Source organism: Macrobrachium nipponense, chromosome 14, assembly GCF_015104395.2.
Source record: "Macrobrachium nipponense isolate FS-2020 chromosome 14, ASM1510439v2, whole genome shotgun sequence".
Taxonomy (NCBI): Eukaryota; Metazoa; Arthropoda; class Malacostraca; order Decapoda; family Palaemonidae; genus Macrobrachium; species Macrobrachium nipponense.
This window is the reverse complement of record NC_087207.1, coordinates 63,055,447-63,074,235: the sequence shown is the minus strand read 5'-3', so window position 1 is coordinate 63,074,235 and position 18,789 is coordinate 63,055,447. Positions and strand designations below refer to the sequence as shown.

General features: G+C 36.1%; 1 protein-coding gene across 1 annotated transcript in view; it reads left to right on the top strand.

The window, feature by feature from the left end:
* The window catches only part of LOC135226561 (laminin subunit beta-1-like), a gene marked incomplete in the record, with an annotated part of 308,726 nt that overhangs the window by 238,118 nt on the left and 51,819 nt on the right, over window positions 1-18,789 (top strand). Inside the window, 3 exon segments of the mRNA XM_064266238.1 lie at window positions 2,187-2,378; window positions 9,029-9,209; window positions 16,475-16,659. Of these exon segments, the coding sequence (XP_064122308.1) occupies window positions 2,187-2,378; window positions 9,029-9,209; window positions 16,475-16,659 (558 nt within the window).

The window sequence follows — 18,789 nt, the reverse complement described above, 5'->3', positions numbered from 1 at the left end:
ACCAGGTTTAAGATGGATCATGTCCAGGTTAAGGAGACAAACATCAAATGAACTACATTAGTTGAGTAGTACTTCCTATGCTGCATGAGAGCAGGAGGAAGACCCTTGGACAACCCCTTGGAACACAGAGAGTCATCTCGGTCCGACACCACAGCATTCACATGTTGCAAGACGGACTGAACATGGCCCGACAGGGGAAGTTCAAAAGAAGTCCTAGGATCCTGTCAGCCACCCAGCAAGGCCTCTATTATTGTAGGGGTGATAGAAGACTGAGCTTGCATCGACACTCAAGATTGTTGAACTCACGAATGAGATCAACAACCTCCACGAAGGAAGACATAAACTTTTGAGTGTCTTCCTCCTCCTGCTCCAGCAACGGTGACCAACGACGTGAAGAAGGCTTGGCAGCATCATCCTCCTTTTGCAACAACACTGATGAAGCTTCCTTAGGAAGCCTAGCATTCTGGACATTATTGGTAGGAGAGAAGTCTCTAAAACTCAAAGACCCTGCAACCGAAGGTTCCCGAGCATCATCATGCAATGATACTTGTGCATGGCCCCAGCTTGAACCGTGCAACTCGAATCGCATAAGATTAAGGTATTACTGTATATGCTCATATGCAAGAACAGTTGTTTTACAGTAAAAATGTTCAAAGGTTGCTATAATACCAATAACAAGCAGTGGTAATCATGGGAAAACTTAGTAATCGTAATGTGAAAAGTTATTCTACATAAGCACCACAAACTGTACTTCTTACAGAGGAGGAGTTGAGCAACAAGGTTGTCATGTTGTAAAAAAATATACATAATATATGCTCATTTTCACAGTAAACACTGTTAACTACAGATTTCTTCTTCTCAGAGTTCAGAGTGAAGATTTACTATTACATGAGAATTATGGTTAACCAAATAAAAAGTATCTTTGCACAAGTTTTGGCTGATAATCAATACAAAGGATGCTATAAGTCTTAATAGTTAATTTCAAAAAAGGCACCATGGGTAACTAATTGCTCTCTGTCATGATAATAGAATCAAGATGCATGTGTAAAGGCTTAAAGATAATTTTTTAGCAGCCTCAAAGAGTACTTTTTGTGGAACAGATCCAATGTTACATAATTTTCACTGTCTCTAAAGTCAGTAAAACTTTCTGTTTGTTTGTAATTGAGGATTTTGATGGTTAACAGAAAGCTCCACAGGTACTCAATGATGAGTATTGTTGCTTTGTGGAATTTCATCAAATAAATGCTGTGTCATGAACAAAAAGAGATATGAACAATGGCAAGAAAAATGCATGAATAATAGTTATACTGCAGGTCTATATATCAAAGACAGATGCCTATTACAATGTAAATTAAAAGCTTTATTTTGATGAGTAATGGTTGAAGAGCCAAGGTGCCATTACCTCCTGATAAAGGTTTAACAAAAGTAAAATAAGACTTGTTTGTTTTATGGATGTGGCCCTGCTAATCACTGCTTTGCCAATTTACAATGATCAGAATTTGCTGGACCTACTCTTTCTGGGTATTTGTTATGAAAAAAAGGTATACAAGGTTTGTGTTTATTGAAGTTAAGAATTGCATGTTTTTTTTAATTTTTGGAACACAACAGCAAAGAAATACATTTATGATATATAATAGCATTACACATCCATCATTTATGTGATAGATTTGAAAAACTACAGCATAAATGAGAGAAAGGACTAGTAAGATAGTTGCAATTAATAGTGGAAAGAGTCTGATTACTGTTTGCAACAGTATTTAGAAACAGATACTTGCTTGGTTTTGTAATACAGTTGTTTATACATATATTATTCATTAAAAATCATGAAAGAAATTAACAGGGACGAAAGAAAAATGCTCAGATATTATTTTCAGATAAGGATTTTGATATGTGAAAATGATATAATAATTAAACTGATCTTTGCTGCAAAAGAAGTATTAGTTGATTATGCTACTGTTTTGTTTATTTGAATTACCCATTTAGTTAGGATGTGATAATTATTTCTCCATAATTATTTACAAATCTTTAACCTTCTTGCCAAGAAATTTCTCTTCAGATATATGAGTTAGAAGTGAGTTTTATTTCCTTGGAACTGTCAGATCAGAGCAATAAAAAAGAAATATTTAGCACTGGTTATATATATTTCTGCATTGTATTCAGAACTTAATACATATATTTGTTTGCAGCTTGCAATTGTAACCGTGATGGATCAGAGACTCTTCAGTGTGACCATGAGACAGGGAAGTGTAAATGCTTGCAGGGAATTGGTGGAATGAAATGTGATGAATGTGCCAGAGGGTTCACTGGTAGAGCACCGTATTGTCAGCCATGTGGAGAATGTTTCGACAACTGGGATGTAGTTCTTACCGAGTTGAAAGGTAAGATGTTTTTTAAATAGGTACTTTATGTACAGTACTTGCAAATCTTTTAAGTCCTACCACTTGTGTTATCATCACTAATGTTGCAACATGAAAGGAAATGCTGATCTGTATTTTATGGGAATTGAGTAAAAGAAAGAATTCCAATTTTAATGTACCCACTGTTTCGTCACTTATAAGTCTAGCAGATCTTTCAGTTTTGCCACTAGGCTTTTGAATGTTTTTCCAAATTAATTTTGTGTTTTGTGTATGTAGTAAACCATTTCATTATGTTTCAGTTTGAAGTTTTTGGCAATATACATTTAATAAAAAATGTAACTGAAATAGAAAATCATGTTACCTAAATGATGAGAGATCACTTTTGTAAGTTTAAAACTTGCACATTTCTACATTTTCTGTATAAGTTTCCCAAGAGTATTGGCATTTGTGCATAATCAGAGGAGGGAGCGTGATACCTTAATATTGGGGAATGAATTATAATATGCAAGTACAATTTGTTATAAAAAGTTTTCATCTGCTCATGTTGAACAAGCCTTTATCTTATATGTGAGTATCTACCAAGGCAGGGATGCAATTGATTCTTAGTTGATGCCTCATAGATAAATCAGTGAAATGTGTAACAAAACGTATTTTGAACCAAACAAAAACTTCTTTCAGTTTTCTTCTGAAGATTGAAAAAGAAACCCACAAATTCAATTTGTAACTTGTTTACTTCTAAGTATTTACACACTGAATTTGTGGGTTTCTTTTTCAAAACGTATTTTATCACAACCCCTAATAACTGGTGGTCAAGAAACGATTACCTAATCAATTTTCAGTTATTTCTTTTGGAAGAAATTTAGTTGGATCTTGGCTGAATTGCATATCAACGCTTCTTCTGGAACAGATTAGTATCAAGGGCTGGGTTCTAATGTACAACTGTACTATTTAACTTTAGGAAATAGATACATACCGTATATTTCCGTGTGTAAGACGACCTTTAGATAAGACAAGGCCAAAAATCATGGCAAATTTTCATTAATTTATCTTATATCTGTAGTATAGGATGACTTCTAAATTACAAATCACAATGTTTTTTGGGAAAAGTGATTTTTTGCAAAAATTAAACAGTACAACTATATTAATAATAATGCTGACGCAAATAAAGGTTGTTTTGCTTGTTGTATCCAATAACAGTATTACTATTATCATATCATTACTGTATTACAGAATATAGATATCGTCATGTACATCATTTGCATTTTATATTGTTTACATTCTCAAAATTTCAGCTGATTTGAGTATTATTGATATCTTCATTGCCAATATTTGTTAGGAGATATAATTCGGAGATGCCTTTTATCATAACGAAGTTTGGCTGAAAACTTGCACATATTACTTCAAGGTATAAGCATGGAGTAGGTGTGATTTCTCCAGTTCCAAACATCACTGCCACCTGGCCGTTATTTGTTTTATTCAACCTCAGCTATAACCTGAAGTTTTAATTTACTAGTACGTACAGTGGTCCCCCCGTATTCGTGGGGGATGCATACCTGACCCACCCCTTCCCCCGTAAATAATTAGAACCCGCGTATGTTTGGAACCCCTATAAAAACAGCCTTTTTGTTAGTTAAAACTCAAGAAAAACCCACTAAAAATTTTCATACTTGGTTTTTTTAATAGTTTTATCACAAAAAGTGCATTTTATGATGAAATTGATAAAAAAACAGGAATTTGTGGATATTTCTCATAGAAAAATACCGCGAATGTGCAAATTTTTCGCAAATAATGCAGGGATACGTTCCAGAGAGAAATCCACAAATGTGTGAGTCCACGAATCCGGAGAATGAGAATACAGGGGTCCACTGTATTCTTTCTTGAGATCTCCACTGCATGAGAAATGAACAAAAATGTATTTTATTTTTACTTATTGAGAATCGGCATGGTTTAACAATTTTAACAGAGCTCTTAATAAACACTCGATAGTTACGGTAAATGACATCAGCAATCAGCTGTTTCTCAATTCGGTTGTTTATGCCAATACCTGTTTACAATAATCGCTTCATTCAGAATTCCAAAAACCGGAATTTTTTAGTGGAGGATGAAGGAGTATCATTAGTATTACAATCGATGAGAGAGAGAGAGAGAGAGAGAGAGGAGAGAGAGAGAGAGAGAAGAGAGAGAGAGAGAGAGAGAGAGAGAGAGAGAGAGAGTTGCCTCATTAAGGTTGTTACACATAGATATCCACTTGCAAAAGTCAAATAATAGTTGTATTGAGAATAATGATAATTTAAATTGAACATGTTTTACTGTAATCATATTACATGTATTATTGTATTACATTATAAGAACAAAACGATGATGTGCCATTTGCATTCTAAGTTTGTTTATAGTCTCAGCTGATTGTGTTTTACCATTGTTGAATGGAACTTAATTCAGAGATACATACATTCCTTTCGTAAAAGATCAAAGTTGGGTTTGACAAAGCAGTCTATTTGTTTTTTATACAGAAGGTTGCAGTAAAGGGAAACCATTGTATTGTTTATGTTTCGTCACCATTCTCAAACAACCGCTAATAATACTACAATAATGAACGATAATAATTGTACAGAATCATCGTTCATATGCCTGAATTGTTGGAAACAGTTACAATTTTAAATTATAAACAGCTTTGCATGCTGCCTCACTTGATGTTCATTGCATTTATCATAAAAGCACAATACTTTCTATCCTAGATTCGAAAATATAGTGTCATAAAATAATTTTCGAAATGCCATGAACGGTACTGATAATTATTTGTATATCGACGATGCAGCCAAAGTCGACTCATTAGAACCAGACTGGAATCCCTAAGATGGTGGTACATGTGATCAATCTTGTGATATGTATTAGAAACCTTTAATGAAAAATGAATATTATGTTATCATAAATGTTATTACTACTGTAATTACGCTACTATTGAAATTTCTTAAAGGTTACTGAAAGATAAAGGTTGCTGTCAGCGCAACAGCAACTCGATGTCTACATTTTCTCAGCTGGGATTGCATAGATGAAAGTTTCTTTCTTTGTTTCCGAATTATTCCTGAAATAGGCGATTTGTTATGAAGATATGCCAATAATATATACGTATGGTAAAATGGTTTTATTACCTTTATTATCATTTTATTTCATAAAGTGAATCTGTATGTATGTTGGCGGTTAGGCTATAGCACCGAGGCCAAGGCTAGCCTACAGATACGCATCTTAGAATTCAAGGTTTGATCTTTAGTATCACAGTATAAGACCACCCCCAATTTTTAGGAGGGAATTTTAGGATTTAAAGGTCATCTTATACATGGAAATATAAGGTACTTCCCTCGACAAATATTTTGGATTATAGAGCTTCTGGCTTCTAGAATTATGGATAAGAGATTGTAAACATGTAGTGATGATCAGACTCTTTAGCCCAGACAGTTTTCAATAACCTGACTCATTAGGAACTAACAATTTTATTTAAATTTAGAATAACTGTACGTATAATAAAATATAAACATTTAAAACATGCATGCATGAAAGTTCCTTTCAATCATCATTTGGGCAAATGTCAAAATATAAACGTATTTAGCAGTGTAATCTATTGAGAGAAAATCTCCTCCATGAATTGTAGGAAATTGAATAACAGAAAATATCTCAGATGCATAAAGAGCCATAGCAATTTTATATAAAGCAGTTCTTATTTGAATAACAGTTAATTCTTCAGGTAGGCTAATTGAAATATGTAATTGTGGTTTTTCTTTATTTTTCCTTTGGAGTATAATTGTTCCATCAAATAATAGCTGCTGTAATGGCAATGAATTTAGCTCCTTACTCGAGTTTTTATATTTTATGTATAATTTTAAATACTATCTACAATGTGAGAAATGTATAGGTAGTCTTTAACACACACAACTTGTCTTTGAATGTGGTGCAAATTTTAGACTTAACTATTACATACGTACTGCGCTTTACTATTCACAAATTTGAATTGAACAGGTTTGACACTTATAAGTATGTAAAACACTCTTAAGCATATCTGTTCTATACTAGGTTGTAGCTTACAAACTAACAAGGAAATCTGAGTCATCTTCCTAACTCATTTCCTGGTGAGGGTTGCTGTCCATTCAAATAAGGATCTGTATTCTGCATGATTATTAACCCTTAAACGCCGAAGCGGTAAAAAAAAAAAGTCTCCCGTGTGCCGGAGGTGTTTCAGAGTGAGCGCGGAAGCGGAAAAAATATTTTTTTCAAAAAATCACAGCGCGCTTAGTTTTTAAGATTAAGAGTTCATTTTTGGCTCCTTTTTTTGTCATTGCCTGAAGTTTAGTATGCAACCATCAGAAATGAAAAAAATAATCATTATCATATATAAATAATGCGATATATGATAGCGCAAAAACGAAATTTCATATATAATTGTATTAAAATCGCGCTGTGCGCGAAACGGTTAAAGGTAACTAGTTACTTTTTTTTTGTTGTAATTTACACTAAATTGCAATCATTTTGGTATATAACACATTGTAAAACGATAAAAGCAACACAGAGAAAATATTATCACAAAATAATGCATGAATTCGTAACCTGCGTACATAAACAAATATTTTTTTCAATAATTCACCATAAATCTAAATATTGTCCTAGAGACTTCCAATTTCTTTCAAAATGAAGACAAATGATTGAATATTACTATACTATAAGAATATTAGCTTACAAATGCAGTTTTTTACCATATCTGATGAGTTAAAGTTGACCGAATGTCGAATTTTTTTATATATTTTTTTTTATATGCAATTATTTCGGAAATAAGAAAAGCTACAACCTTCAAATATTTTTTGTTTTATTTTACATAAAATTGCGCACATTTTCATATATAAAACTCTATGAAATACCTAATATGAAACGGAGCAAATATTCCGAGAATGGGACGTACGGATTTCGGAGATTTGTGGCGGAGAATCCGCGCGCTGAGGGAAGGAAAGTTTTTTTTTTTAAATTCACCATAAATCTAAATATTTTGCTAGAGACTTCGAATTTGTTTCAAGATGAAGATAAATGGCTGAATATTACTAGACTGTAAGTGTTTTAGCTTACAATTGCGTTTTTCGACCATTTCGGTAGAGTCAAAGTTGACCGAAGGTTGAAATTTTGGCACTTATTGTTATTTATATGAAAATATTTCAAAACTGATAAAAGCTACAATCATGAGTATTTTATTATTGTATTCTACATAAAAATGCGCACATTTTCATATATAATACTTCATGTAACGGCTAATTTACAATGGTACAAAAATTATGTCAACGTGACGAAATAATTTCCGAGATGTGTCACAGATACTTTTTAGTGCGGCAAGAAAGAAATTCGCGCTTGCGCGCCTGCGTAACGATTGTAAACAAAACAACACCTTGATCCGTGAACTCCCAGCATCCCCCAAGGTGCGTGATTCAAGAGTTTTCGGCTGGTAGGCCTAAAAGTATTTTTCCGCGAATTTTTAAAAAAACTTTTGTATGTCGACGTAAAATACGTCCAGTCGGCACCCAAGAGTCAAAAAATGTCGACGTAAAATACGTCCAGTCGGCGTTTAAGGGTTAACTATCTCCCACAATTCGGGCTAATATACACTAATGCATACCCCTATGACCAGGCTAAATATAAAGATGGCCAATTTACAAGAAAAAAAAAAGAACTCATCAGAGGAAAGAGGGAGACGTGTATATTTACATGGTATAAGAAAAAAAAAACTGTATCTTCCACGGGAAGTTTTAAGTGAATATTTCCCACCCCTTGCAGGCCTACACTAATTTTACAAGGTTATAAGTGTTCTTTCTAATATTTTTAAAATTTTATTTTATCAAATTGAAATTACAGTTCAAACAGTATCATAAAAGATAAGAAATAAAACCGAGAACAAATTCTTAGCATATTTATTGTAAAATATTTACAATGCATCCTTGGATGGGAATTGTGACCACATTTCCCCTTACCACCTTGAGCAAGACTGAGGGCTTCTCAGCTCACTCACACTCTTATAGGGTGATCTGAGGAGTTGCCAATAGTGATATAAGGACATTTTTTGCACAAAATTTGTTCAAACTGTACAGAATCAAATCTTGATTGTATGTCTACAACTAAACATTCTGTTTGCCAACAGATTTTAAGTCAGTTAAAAAATATAAAAGTTATCTTTTGTTTGTATATTGTAAATATGACCTGATGAAACATGGAGCACAGTATTATTCAGTATTAAAATATGGTTGATAAACTATTATGAAATTTAGAAAAAGGTTAAATTAAATGAATGCATGAGAAACAAACCAACAAAATCTGTTTATGAAAAAATTCCATGAATGCTTTTTGTCAATTACTCTAATAGGCTGTTAAATATTATACAGTATACTGTAGTAGTTATGTATTTCTATTTTTTAATAGATTACCATCATTTCATGGGATTTCTTTTATTGTAAACCTTTTATTATATTTTGCCCTGGCATTTTTATGTTTAAGGGAACAAGGGCACTAAAATACCTATAGATTAGATACAGAAACAGCAGTGCACATCAACCTCTTATGCTTGAATTAAAGAATATCCAATTTAGCATTTATGTTGGTTGTTTTTTTAGTATACATTATACTAAACATTTTTTATGTTCCAACAGAACGCACAGAAGCCCTCATTGAAGCTGCGGGTCAAATCAAGCAGACTGGAGCAACAGGAGCCTATAGTCATGAATTTGATTCAATGAAGGATAAGATTGATGATGTTAGAGACATTTTGTTGTCTGCAAACATGACTTCGCAGAATTTGGTATCACTTGAAGATCTTATAGCTGAACTTAGGTAACCTGTTTGTCATTTTTTATTGTAAAGTACATATTTCAGCATTGTATTGCTGTAATATTTTAGCTGAAATTTGGTTGGCTTAAGACTAAGTGAACATTTGTTTAAAACTAAAGATCAAAATTTGTTTTTTGTTAGTTAAGCTGATTTTACATTATCAAAGGTCACCATTACTGAATTCCAAGTAACTACTCATTACTAATAATAATGGTAGTATATACTTAAAGCTGAACAATTTTAGTTACAAAGTTCATTGTACACCAAGTCATTTCTTACCCTTAATTAATGTCTGTAAGAGGTAAATAAGAGACATCTGATGAAAACTAGTAAGTACTGTAAAAAGTTATCAATTGAATATGCATCACAGCTTTCAATGAGGTATTGCCTAAGGCCCTGAAGACTGTGGCAAGCCTCTATTAGGAAGTTGTGTCCTACAGGGATATAAACATCACCGTTCATTCATGGATGGTGATGTTATCTGATAAGACAGCCGTGGCTGAATTCCATGTTAGGCTCCACCTCATCAATATTATAACTTCTGCTGCTATGCTGGAAGTAGCTGTTAGAGGAGATCCAAGATTCTTTCAGAATAATGTTTGCTGCTGTAGCTGAAACATGTATGCAGACCATATGGGGAACATTCAATAATTTTCTGGAGTGTTGCATTAAGGCTGAAAAGAAAGCATTGGCCAGCTACAGTATGTTGCTCCCCAGTGTAACATAGCAAATTTTTAAAGTAATTTGTATTTTTCCTAAAGTATAAGCCTGAACAGCCGCTTAACTTTCAGACAAGCCCATTAACTACCAACGGTAGAGGGGAAGCCCCACCCACTCATCGGTTTGCACTCCACTTTGTCTTTCAACCCAGGTATCAGAATGAGGGGTGGCTGAGGTGGGCCATAAGTGTCAAGACCTTTAGGTTTGAATGTTAGGAAAAATACAAATTATCTTAGAAATTTGTTACACAAATACAAACTGTCTTTACATAGGAGACTTTCCCATTGAAGGCTGGAGTCTGAGTAAATCTCTGAACTGACTGGTTTGGTTCTGCCCACTTGAGAATACCTTCCTGTTCTGGGAAGAGCTGAGGAAGGAATCCCATATCTCTAGCTTGTTGAACTTATGGGATGTTGCAACTGCTAGACTTCTTGGCTTAAAGTAATGAGTTGCATCATTACAATGGGAAAAAGGCTTGGAAGAACCTTCTAAATCAAGGGTTCTCAAACTTTTTAACTCCTCGACCCCCTTATGATATTTCAAATTTACAATCGCCCCCTAGACTAGCATTTAATATAAAAAAAAAACAAAGTCAGAATCAATTAGAGTAGTATTAGTTAAGTACTTGACATTCAGTATGATAAAAAAGTGACATTCAGTATGATAAAAAAAAAGTAACACCTAGTAAGAAAATATGTTTGGAACTTTAGATGTGCGAGTATATGTAACTTAATTCTCTTGACACATTGGTTATTCATCGACCCCTTTTGACCCCCTGACTATTCATAGACCCCTTTGATGATCCTGTTGACCCCTGGGGGTCGATATCAACCACTTTGAGAACCCCTGCTCTACATGGAAAGAAAACTGAACAGGGGACCCCCCTTGTTGCCTTGCCCAAGTGACCAGGACAGTGGCCAGACCACCATCCCAGGACCCCTGTTCCATTCTCTTTAAGAGGGGGAAGGGGCTAAGGGAGCACCTGCATGCTCACTGGTCACCTTTCTCACAGGCATGCACTGGGAGCTGGGATTGGGTGCGTAGACCAGGGCCCCATGCTAACCCCAATAGACGGGCTACAAGGGCTGGTACTGGTGCAGAACTGACACCAGAGCAGGGCCAACACTGATGTGGGACCATTACCAGCGTGGGTACAGCACTGACAGCCTGGGTAAGTGGGCCACTGGGGCTGGTACCAGTACACCAGGGATCAGAAGAACCCCAAGTAATGGTTGCACTGTTACAATCAGCAATGGGAGCAGCAGTATACCACAGTACCACTAGTGAGAAACCATGGATTGTACCTGTACAATGGAGGTCCAAAGAACCCCAGATAATGGTTGCACCCGTGTGCTCGGCAAAAGGAGCAGAAGTACCATACCACAGTACTGCTAGCAAGAGACCAGGCTTGATAAAGGTAGGCAAGTAGTGGGGCTGATCCCAGTGGTCTGGATAGGCTACTGGTACACGGGAAGTCCAAAGACCTCGGGTAGCAGTTACACGATGGGCAAGGCAACAGGAGCATGACAGACCTACCAACCCTCCAGCATTTTGAAAATACATCCCACATTCTGCATGGGCACTCGACTCTCCCGCATTTAGATAAATTCTCCCGCACTTTATTTAAGTTTGTAATTGTTACTAATGCTTATTTTTCAGTAAATATAATTATTTCCTGGAATATTTTAATAGAAATGCTCAACACAATCTGATTGTGCTCAACATTTTTATTAAAATATTATTATTTTCGTTGATAATATGATTATCACTTATTGCCTGTAAAACGAATGAATTCTCCGATAAGGCGTGCTATGAGTATAAACCAAACAGTGAATTACTTGTGAAAGCTAAGTCAGCAACATATGCATATAACCAAGCACACTCTGTCATATTGTGCCCATAAAATACAATGCAATATGTGCAACAGGCTATAAACACAGCCATTTTGTCATATGGATATAAATATGTATTTTTTTTAAATTTTGGTATATTTATTTATGAAATTATGCATCCATAATATATTGAGAATTATTGGATGAAAATATGACATTCTGCCTTGGATTTATGAATCTCCTGCATTTATTTTTGTTAAATCTTCAGCATTTTTATTTTTTTATAATCCCAGCAAAAGTTTCAGGTAGGGTTGGCAGTTCTGGCATGAGGCAGCCTTCATCTTCCTCTTGCTTTGCTGGTTAGTAAAAAGGAGGGGGAGGTGATAGTACTCAATGATGAAGATGAAAAAATTAAGACAACAATGACAACTTCTTTATTTTACCGACTGTGCCTTCAGCAACAGTGTGTAGAGAACATCACGCAGAAATGATGTACACGCCAGTACCTGGGAACTCAGTCCTGATACTGTGTGAGGGGTTATAAAGGGAGTTGGAACCATCCTACAGTTAGCAGACACCATGGCCGGTAAATCATCCCATGCACGGTTGGAACAGATGCAGTGCAGGCAAGCCCCTCGAGCCTAAGAGTGATCATTAAGTTCAAAAGACCCTCAGCTATTCTGAGAGGCCTAAAGAGGCACATAACTCTCTAAGACCTTCAACCTCCACAACACCTGAAAAAAGAAATTGGGTTATCTTGTTTATTACACATGTCATGGTGTAACATATTATGAAACCAAATGCACAATCTGTCCTTCCCTGGATAGTGCCTAACCAAGTGGTTTCCTCTTCAAAAGTGCTAAATGATTGAGGGGATTGTATATAATTGTATCACAAACAGCAAACACACAAAATATATCAGCAAAACAGAAAAAGGCAGAGATATCTTCACATGGCAGCAGCCAAAAGCAAAGTGGAGTGCCACAATCTTGACTGAAAGTTAAGTGGCCGTTCCAGCTCGCATCCACAAGCTAAATCCTATGTAAAGACCAAAAGTTTGTATTTGTGTAGGAAAACTCCCTTCTGTATGACTCTGAGCCATACAAGCCTCCAGTCACTACTGAAGGATCCCTCCAAGAAGAGGGGACAACAGCAGCAACAGCACCCCTTTTGAAGTGAACAAAGACCCTTTTGGGGAAAATGAAAATCAATTCCTGGCTGCCTATTAAAAGCAAAGGAAGAGGTGGAGCCCAATAGAGCTTATATGGTTAGCGATGGTCATCTTCAGCATCACATGCAGTGAAAGTTCTCCCCTTGGGGACACAATATTATCTTCAACAGGCTAGGGTGGAAATGGTCTCTGCCTCTCCCCTTTGAATGGTTTTTTTCTAAGAACCAGACCCATCCTTGGAAGAATATGTGAAGAAGGTCTTCTTAAAGGGAGCCATAGAGAAATACACATTTATTCGGCGCCAAAAATGTGTCTTCAGATTCCCCAAGAAGTAAGCTGAATAAAGGGTGATCCTCACCCTGTCAAGTTTGAGCCAACACATTGTTTGTCATAGTTTCCGGGTGACTGCTGTTGCCCAAGTACGCTCACTCATTCTGTAAGGGTCTCAGACCATCTCTATAGATTTGAAAGACACATAGTACTGGTACATCCCTATTGCTGTACACAGTCCTGCCTTTTGGGTTAAACATTGCCCCCAAGAATTTTTACAAAATTAGCAGTAATCATTGTCAAGGAACTAAGAAAAGAAGGAATTCAACTGATTCCCTACCTAGATACAGTCAGTCCCCGGTTATCAGCGATCTGGTTTTATGGGGCTTGTCTAGCAATGACAATAAGTGGATTTTCACTGCCAATATATGCCAATCCCCACTTATTGGTCTGATCCCCAGTTATCAGCGCTGATCCCACTTAATGGTGGCACCAATAACTGGGGATCGGTGCTGTTATCACCGATTTTTGGTTATCAGCGATTTTCGGTCATTGTCACTTATGTCAATTTTCAGTTATCGTCACACCGTTGGGAACAGAACCCCTGTCAATAATCGAGGACTGCCTGTAATTGGCTAATCTTTGGGGAGGCCACCAAACAAGAGTGCTTACAAAACCTGAAAGTGGTAGGCCTACAGACTGATAACTTTCAATGGAAGTGCTTACCTAGTAGCCCTAAATTGGCCAAACAATCACAGGTTCCTTTTGCTTCAGCAACAGTCAAAGAAACTGATTCCATTACCATCTGCTGTTCTATCCCAGACAGTAGGAGGGAAAGTTGTCCACGCATCCTTCTTTCTGAGGTGAGACCTTTACATGCGATTTTTTTCAATCTAGTCTACCATGAAAATTATTCACCTATCATTGCTAAGTACCTAGTGCAAAAACTAAGGACCTCATCTGTCCAACATTATCAGTCTGTATGTAGTTAGATTACATCCATGCTAAGAGCCCAGTTGAAATCTCTGTTGAAATAGTTTTATATTTTGTTATAGTATCTCTTTGAGGCCAAGTACCTTGATATTACATACAACAATCATTTTTCTTTTATGGTTTTGTAATTGATTCTAACATAGAAGTTGTTACTTCCCTTCTCTCATGTTTTGCATTCCAAAGATTAGGTTTTGCAACTTTCTATCATACCTGGTCCGTGAATAAGGTGTTTAGACTCCTGTCATCCCCTCAATTCAGTGTGTTTAATACAACTACAATGAATATGCTCCAAAAGGCAGTCTTCTTGGCTACTTTGGCATAGGTAACTCGGATTAGCAAACAAGGCTGTCTGAGAAGGGGGCAATGTTACATCATTCATACATTTAGCTGTCATTTATTATTGTCTCCTAGCCCATCATTCCTGACCAAGAATGAGTACCATTTAATAAGAAAATGCCATTTTCTAATAAGGGCACTGTATTTTGGATAAAACATTACGCCTGGTTCAAGCATTCAAGGTTTACACAGAAGTCACGGCAAATGTCTCAGATGGTTTGCTTTTCTTGCACCATAGCACAAACACACCTCTCTCTGTACATGGGCTGAGAATTATTTTGGTGCCCTTCATTAAAAAGGCAGACATCACTCCTTTCCTAAAGCTCATGACATTCAGAAGGTAAGTACAGTCAACCCTAATATTCATAAGGGATAGGGACCCCAAACAACCATGAATGGTTAAAATCCACTAATACTTGACATCCCCTTTAAAAATGTCTATAACTGGCTATTTAAATATGTAGTTAGAAACCAGACCCCCTCTAAAATGGTCGGCTGGCACTTCAGGCCGTTTGGCTGCTGGGTCTACTGTTGGTCTGCACTAGGAAGGCGTGTTGGATAAGCCTGCATCTTCTTGTTGTTGTCGGTCTCTGTTGCCAGAGCAGGAGGAAGGAAACACGCAAGAGTTTTTGTCTTCCTTTACCAAAGTTGTCGATCTCATTTGGGGGTTCAACAATTTGGAGAGTAGGACTCAGGCTCGGTCGTTTTTCATGCCTTCTTGCTTAGAAGCCTTGCTGGGGGCTACGCAAGATCCTAAGTCATCGTTTCAGCTTCCCTTATCAGGACATGTCCAGTCGGTCTTGCAAAAGGTGAATGCTTCTGTATGACATCAATCACACTAAATTGCCCATTTGCCCTGGTAAACGGCAGAGGTAGACTTTCTGAGACTGTTGGACATAGGTCCTGCTGTCTTCTGAGAAAAGCCTCTTGCTCGGAGGAGATATTTGATAGCCTCCAACCGTGAAGAGACAGGGACAGGGATTCTGCTGACTGGTGGAATCTTTTTATGTGTAGCTGACAAAGAAGATGCCGCCAGGGGGGAATTGCAGAGGCAATATTTGTCATGAGTTTGAGAAAATTCAACTACAAAGTACGTGTATCAGTAGGTGGTATGGTAAGTCCTGACCTCATAGGCACTTCAGCAGAAAACCAGGGGTCTTCTTGATGCTATGGTCATGCTGAGATATTGCCAGGAAAGGTGTAATAATCCTGTGGCCGTCCCCAATGTATTTGGATTAGTCACCTGTCTTATAATATGGTATAATAAGTTTGTGTGTTGTTTCCTGTTCTTTGCTGCCGCACCCTAATAGGTATCTGAAATAAAGATATGGTTGATAACTTGCAACTTTACTGTAGACCAAATTTTATCTGGGTTTCTGTGATTGATTTATTAGGAGCCAAGCCATTTCATAACATCCGGTTGTTTTGTAAGCTTCTTTGGAGGATGAACAGTGGCTACACTATATAAAGAAATAAAAAGCAGGCGGTGACATAGGGAAAACTTATTTTTGGTAGCTGCTGTGAGTCCTCAAACCCACCCACTTTCTATGACCAAGAGGCAAGGGACTGGGATGAACATTTATCCTGCACAGAGTTAGCATGATTAATGAGGAAAATGGCTGCCATATGTGCTGTCGCCACATCTGCATGTTAAGTTTAAAGGAAGAACCTAGGCAGTTGCTCTCTTGAATCTTTTATCCCCTATCATTGTGCCAACATGCATTATTCTGGCTGAGAACAACTAAAAGAGAATTCTTGAAGATTGGTTGGTCTGTCTTATGGAGCCCTGGGGGTACCATGAGAGTAACTCCTTTGAGGATTCACAGTGGATAACAAAAATAGGTTTTTCCTATGTCAAAACTTATTTAATATTCATAATTTTTGTAATGTTTACAATATTACCATCAGATGTAATTGATTTTTATGAGTGTTCTTTTACTGTACAGTGCAAACCTTACTGCTGCTGGAACCGAACTTCAGGGATTAGAAACAGGAGTTGATACAACATCTCAGCGTATCTCTTTAGCAACCAACGACCTAGCAGATCTTCGACTACAAGCAGAGGAACTTAGAAATCAGGCAGGAGATTTGAAAGAAAAAGCAACAAAACTCCAGGAAGCAAACGTTGAAGGTATTTATTACTAATATTCTTTACCATTTCTTCACAATTACTGTTGTGCTTTTCTTGCATGCATGTATGCTTCACTATTTACTTCAGATACATATTACAGATTTAACATTTGTAGAATAGTGGGTTATTTTTGTTTGGATGTTTTTTTTAGTATGTCCCGGTGTTATTGTCTCAATACAGTGAACTAACTTCGTTTTAGGTGCTATAGTTAATGGCTAGAAAAGTTTGATAACTTACTAGATAACTTGTTTCAGTGAAATAAAAAGATACTCCTAATTTGGGCTTGTAGGTGATTATCATGGGGATTGTTTGTCAGAATTGGGCACTCCAGTAGTGATTGTAAAATATTTCGGAGCAGAAAAATGATTTAGGATGTTCTTTTTGTAGTTGGCCTCATTAACCCTTAAACGCCGATTGGACATATTAAACGTCGACGAAAATTGTCTGTTGGGTGCCGAATTGACATATGAAACGTTGACACAAAAAAGTTTTTTTTTAAATTCGCGGAAAAATAGTTATAGGCCTACTTGGCAAAAACTTTTGTATCACGCACCTTGAGGGATGCTGGGAGTTCACAGATCAAGCTGTTGTTTTGTTTACAATCGTTACCCAGGCGCGCAAGCGCGAATTTCTTTCTTCTCGCACTAAAAAGCATCAGCGACACATCTCGGAAGTTATTTCGTCACTTTGACATCATTTTTGCACCATTTTATATTAGCCATTACATAGAGTTTTATATATGAAAATGTGTGCAATTTCATGTAGAATACAACAAAAAATAACCCATGGTTGTATTTTTTATCAGTTTTGAAATATTTTCATATAAATAACGATAAGTGCCAAAATTTCAACCTTCTGTCAACTTTGACTCTACCGAAATGGTCAAAAAACGCAATTGTAAGCTGAACTCTTATATTCTAGTAATATTTAATCATTTACCTTCATTTTACAACAAATTGGAAGTCTCTAGCACAATATTTCGATTTATGGTGAATTTATGAAAAAAAACTTTTTCCTTACGTCCGCTCGGTAACTTCTGAAAAAATCAGAAATTTGTTTGTCCAATTGTCGAAATGTTTGCACAGTTTTATATTAGCCGTTACATAAAGTTTTATACGTATATGGAAATGTGCGCAATTTCATGTAGAATATAAAAAAACAACCCATGGTTGTAGCTTTTATCAGTTTTGAAATATTTTCATATAAATAACGATGTGCCAAAATATCAACCTTTCGGTCAACTTTGACTCGACCGAGATGGTCGTAAAACGCAATTGTAAGCTAAAAATCTTACATTCTAGTAATATTCAATCATTTACCTTTATTTTGCAACAAATTGGAAGTCTCTAGCACAATATTTCGATTTATGGTGAATTTTTGAAAAAAAAACTTTTTCCTTACATCCGCGCGGTAACTCTTCCGAAAAAATAAGAAATTTTTTCGTCCGAAAGTCGTAATGTTTGCACCATTTTATATTAACCGTTACATAAAGATTTATGTATGAAAATGTGTGCAATTTCATGTAGAATACAACAATAAAAACAACCCATGGTTGTAACTTTTATTAGTTTTGAAATATTTTCATATAAATAACGATAAATAGAAAAAATTCGACCTTCGGTCAACTTTAACTCGACCGAAATGGTCGAAAACTGCAATTGTAAGCTACAGCACTTATGGCCTAGTAATATTCAATCAATTACCTTCATTTTGAAACAAACGGGAAGTCTCTAGGACAATATTTCGATTTATGGTGAAATTTTGAAAACAACTTTTTTTTACGTCAGCGCGTTATGAATTCTTGCATCATATTGTGATAATATATTCTCTGTATTGCTTTCATCATTTTACAATTTGTTATATACCAAAATCATCACAATTTAGTGTACAATACAACAAAAAAATAATTAACCGTTTTGCTCACAGCGCGATTTGTATACAATTATATATGAATTTTTTTTCCTGCACTGTCATATATTCCAATATTTATATATGATAATGATATTTTTTTCATTTCTGATGGTTGCATACTAAACTTCAGGCAATGACAAAAAAAGGAGCCAAAAATGAACTCTTAATCTTGAAAATTGAGCGTGCTGTGATTTTTTGATAAAAACGTTTTCTCCACTT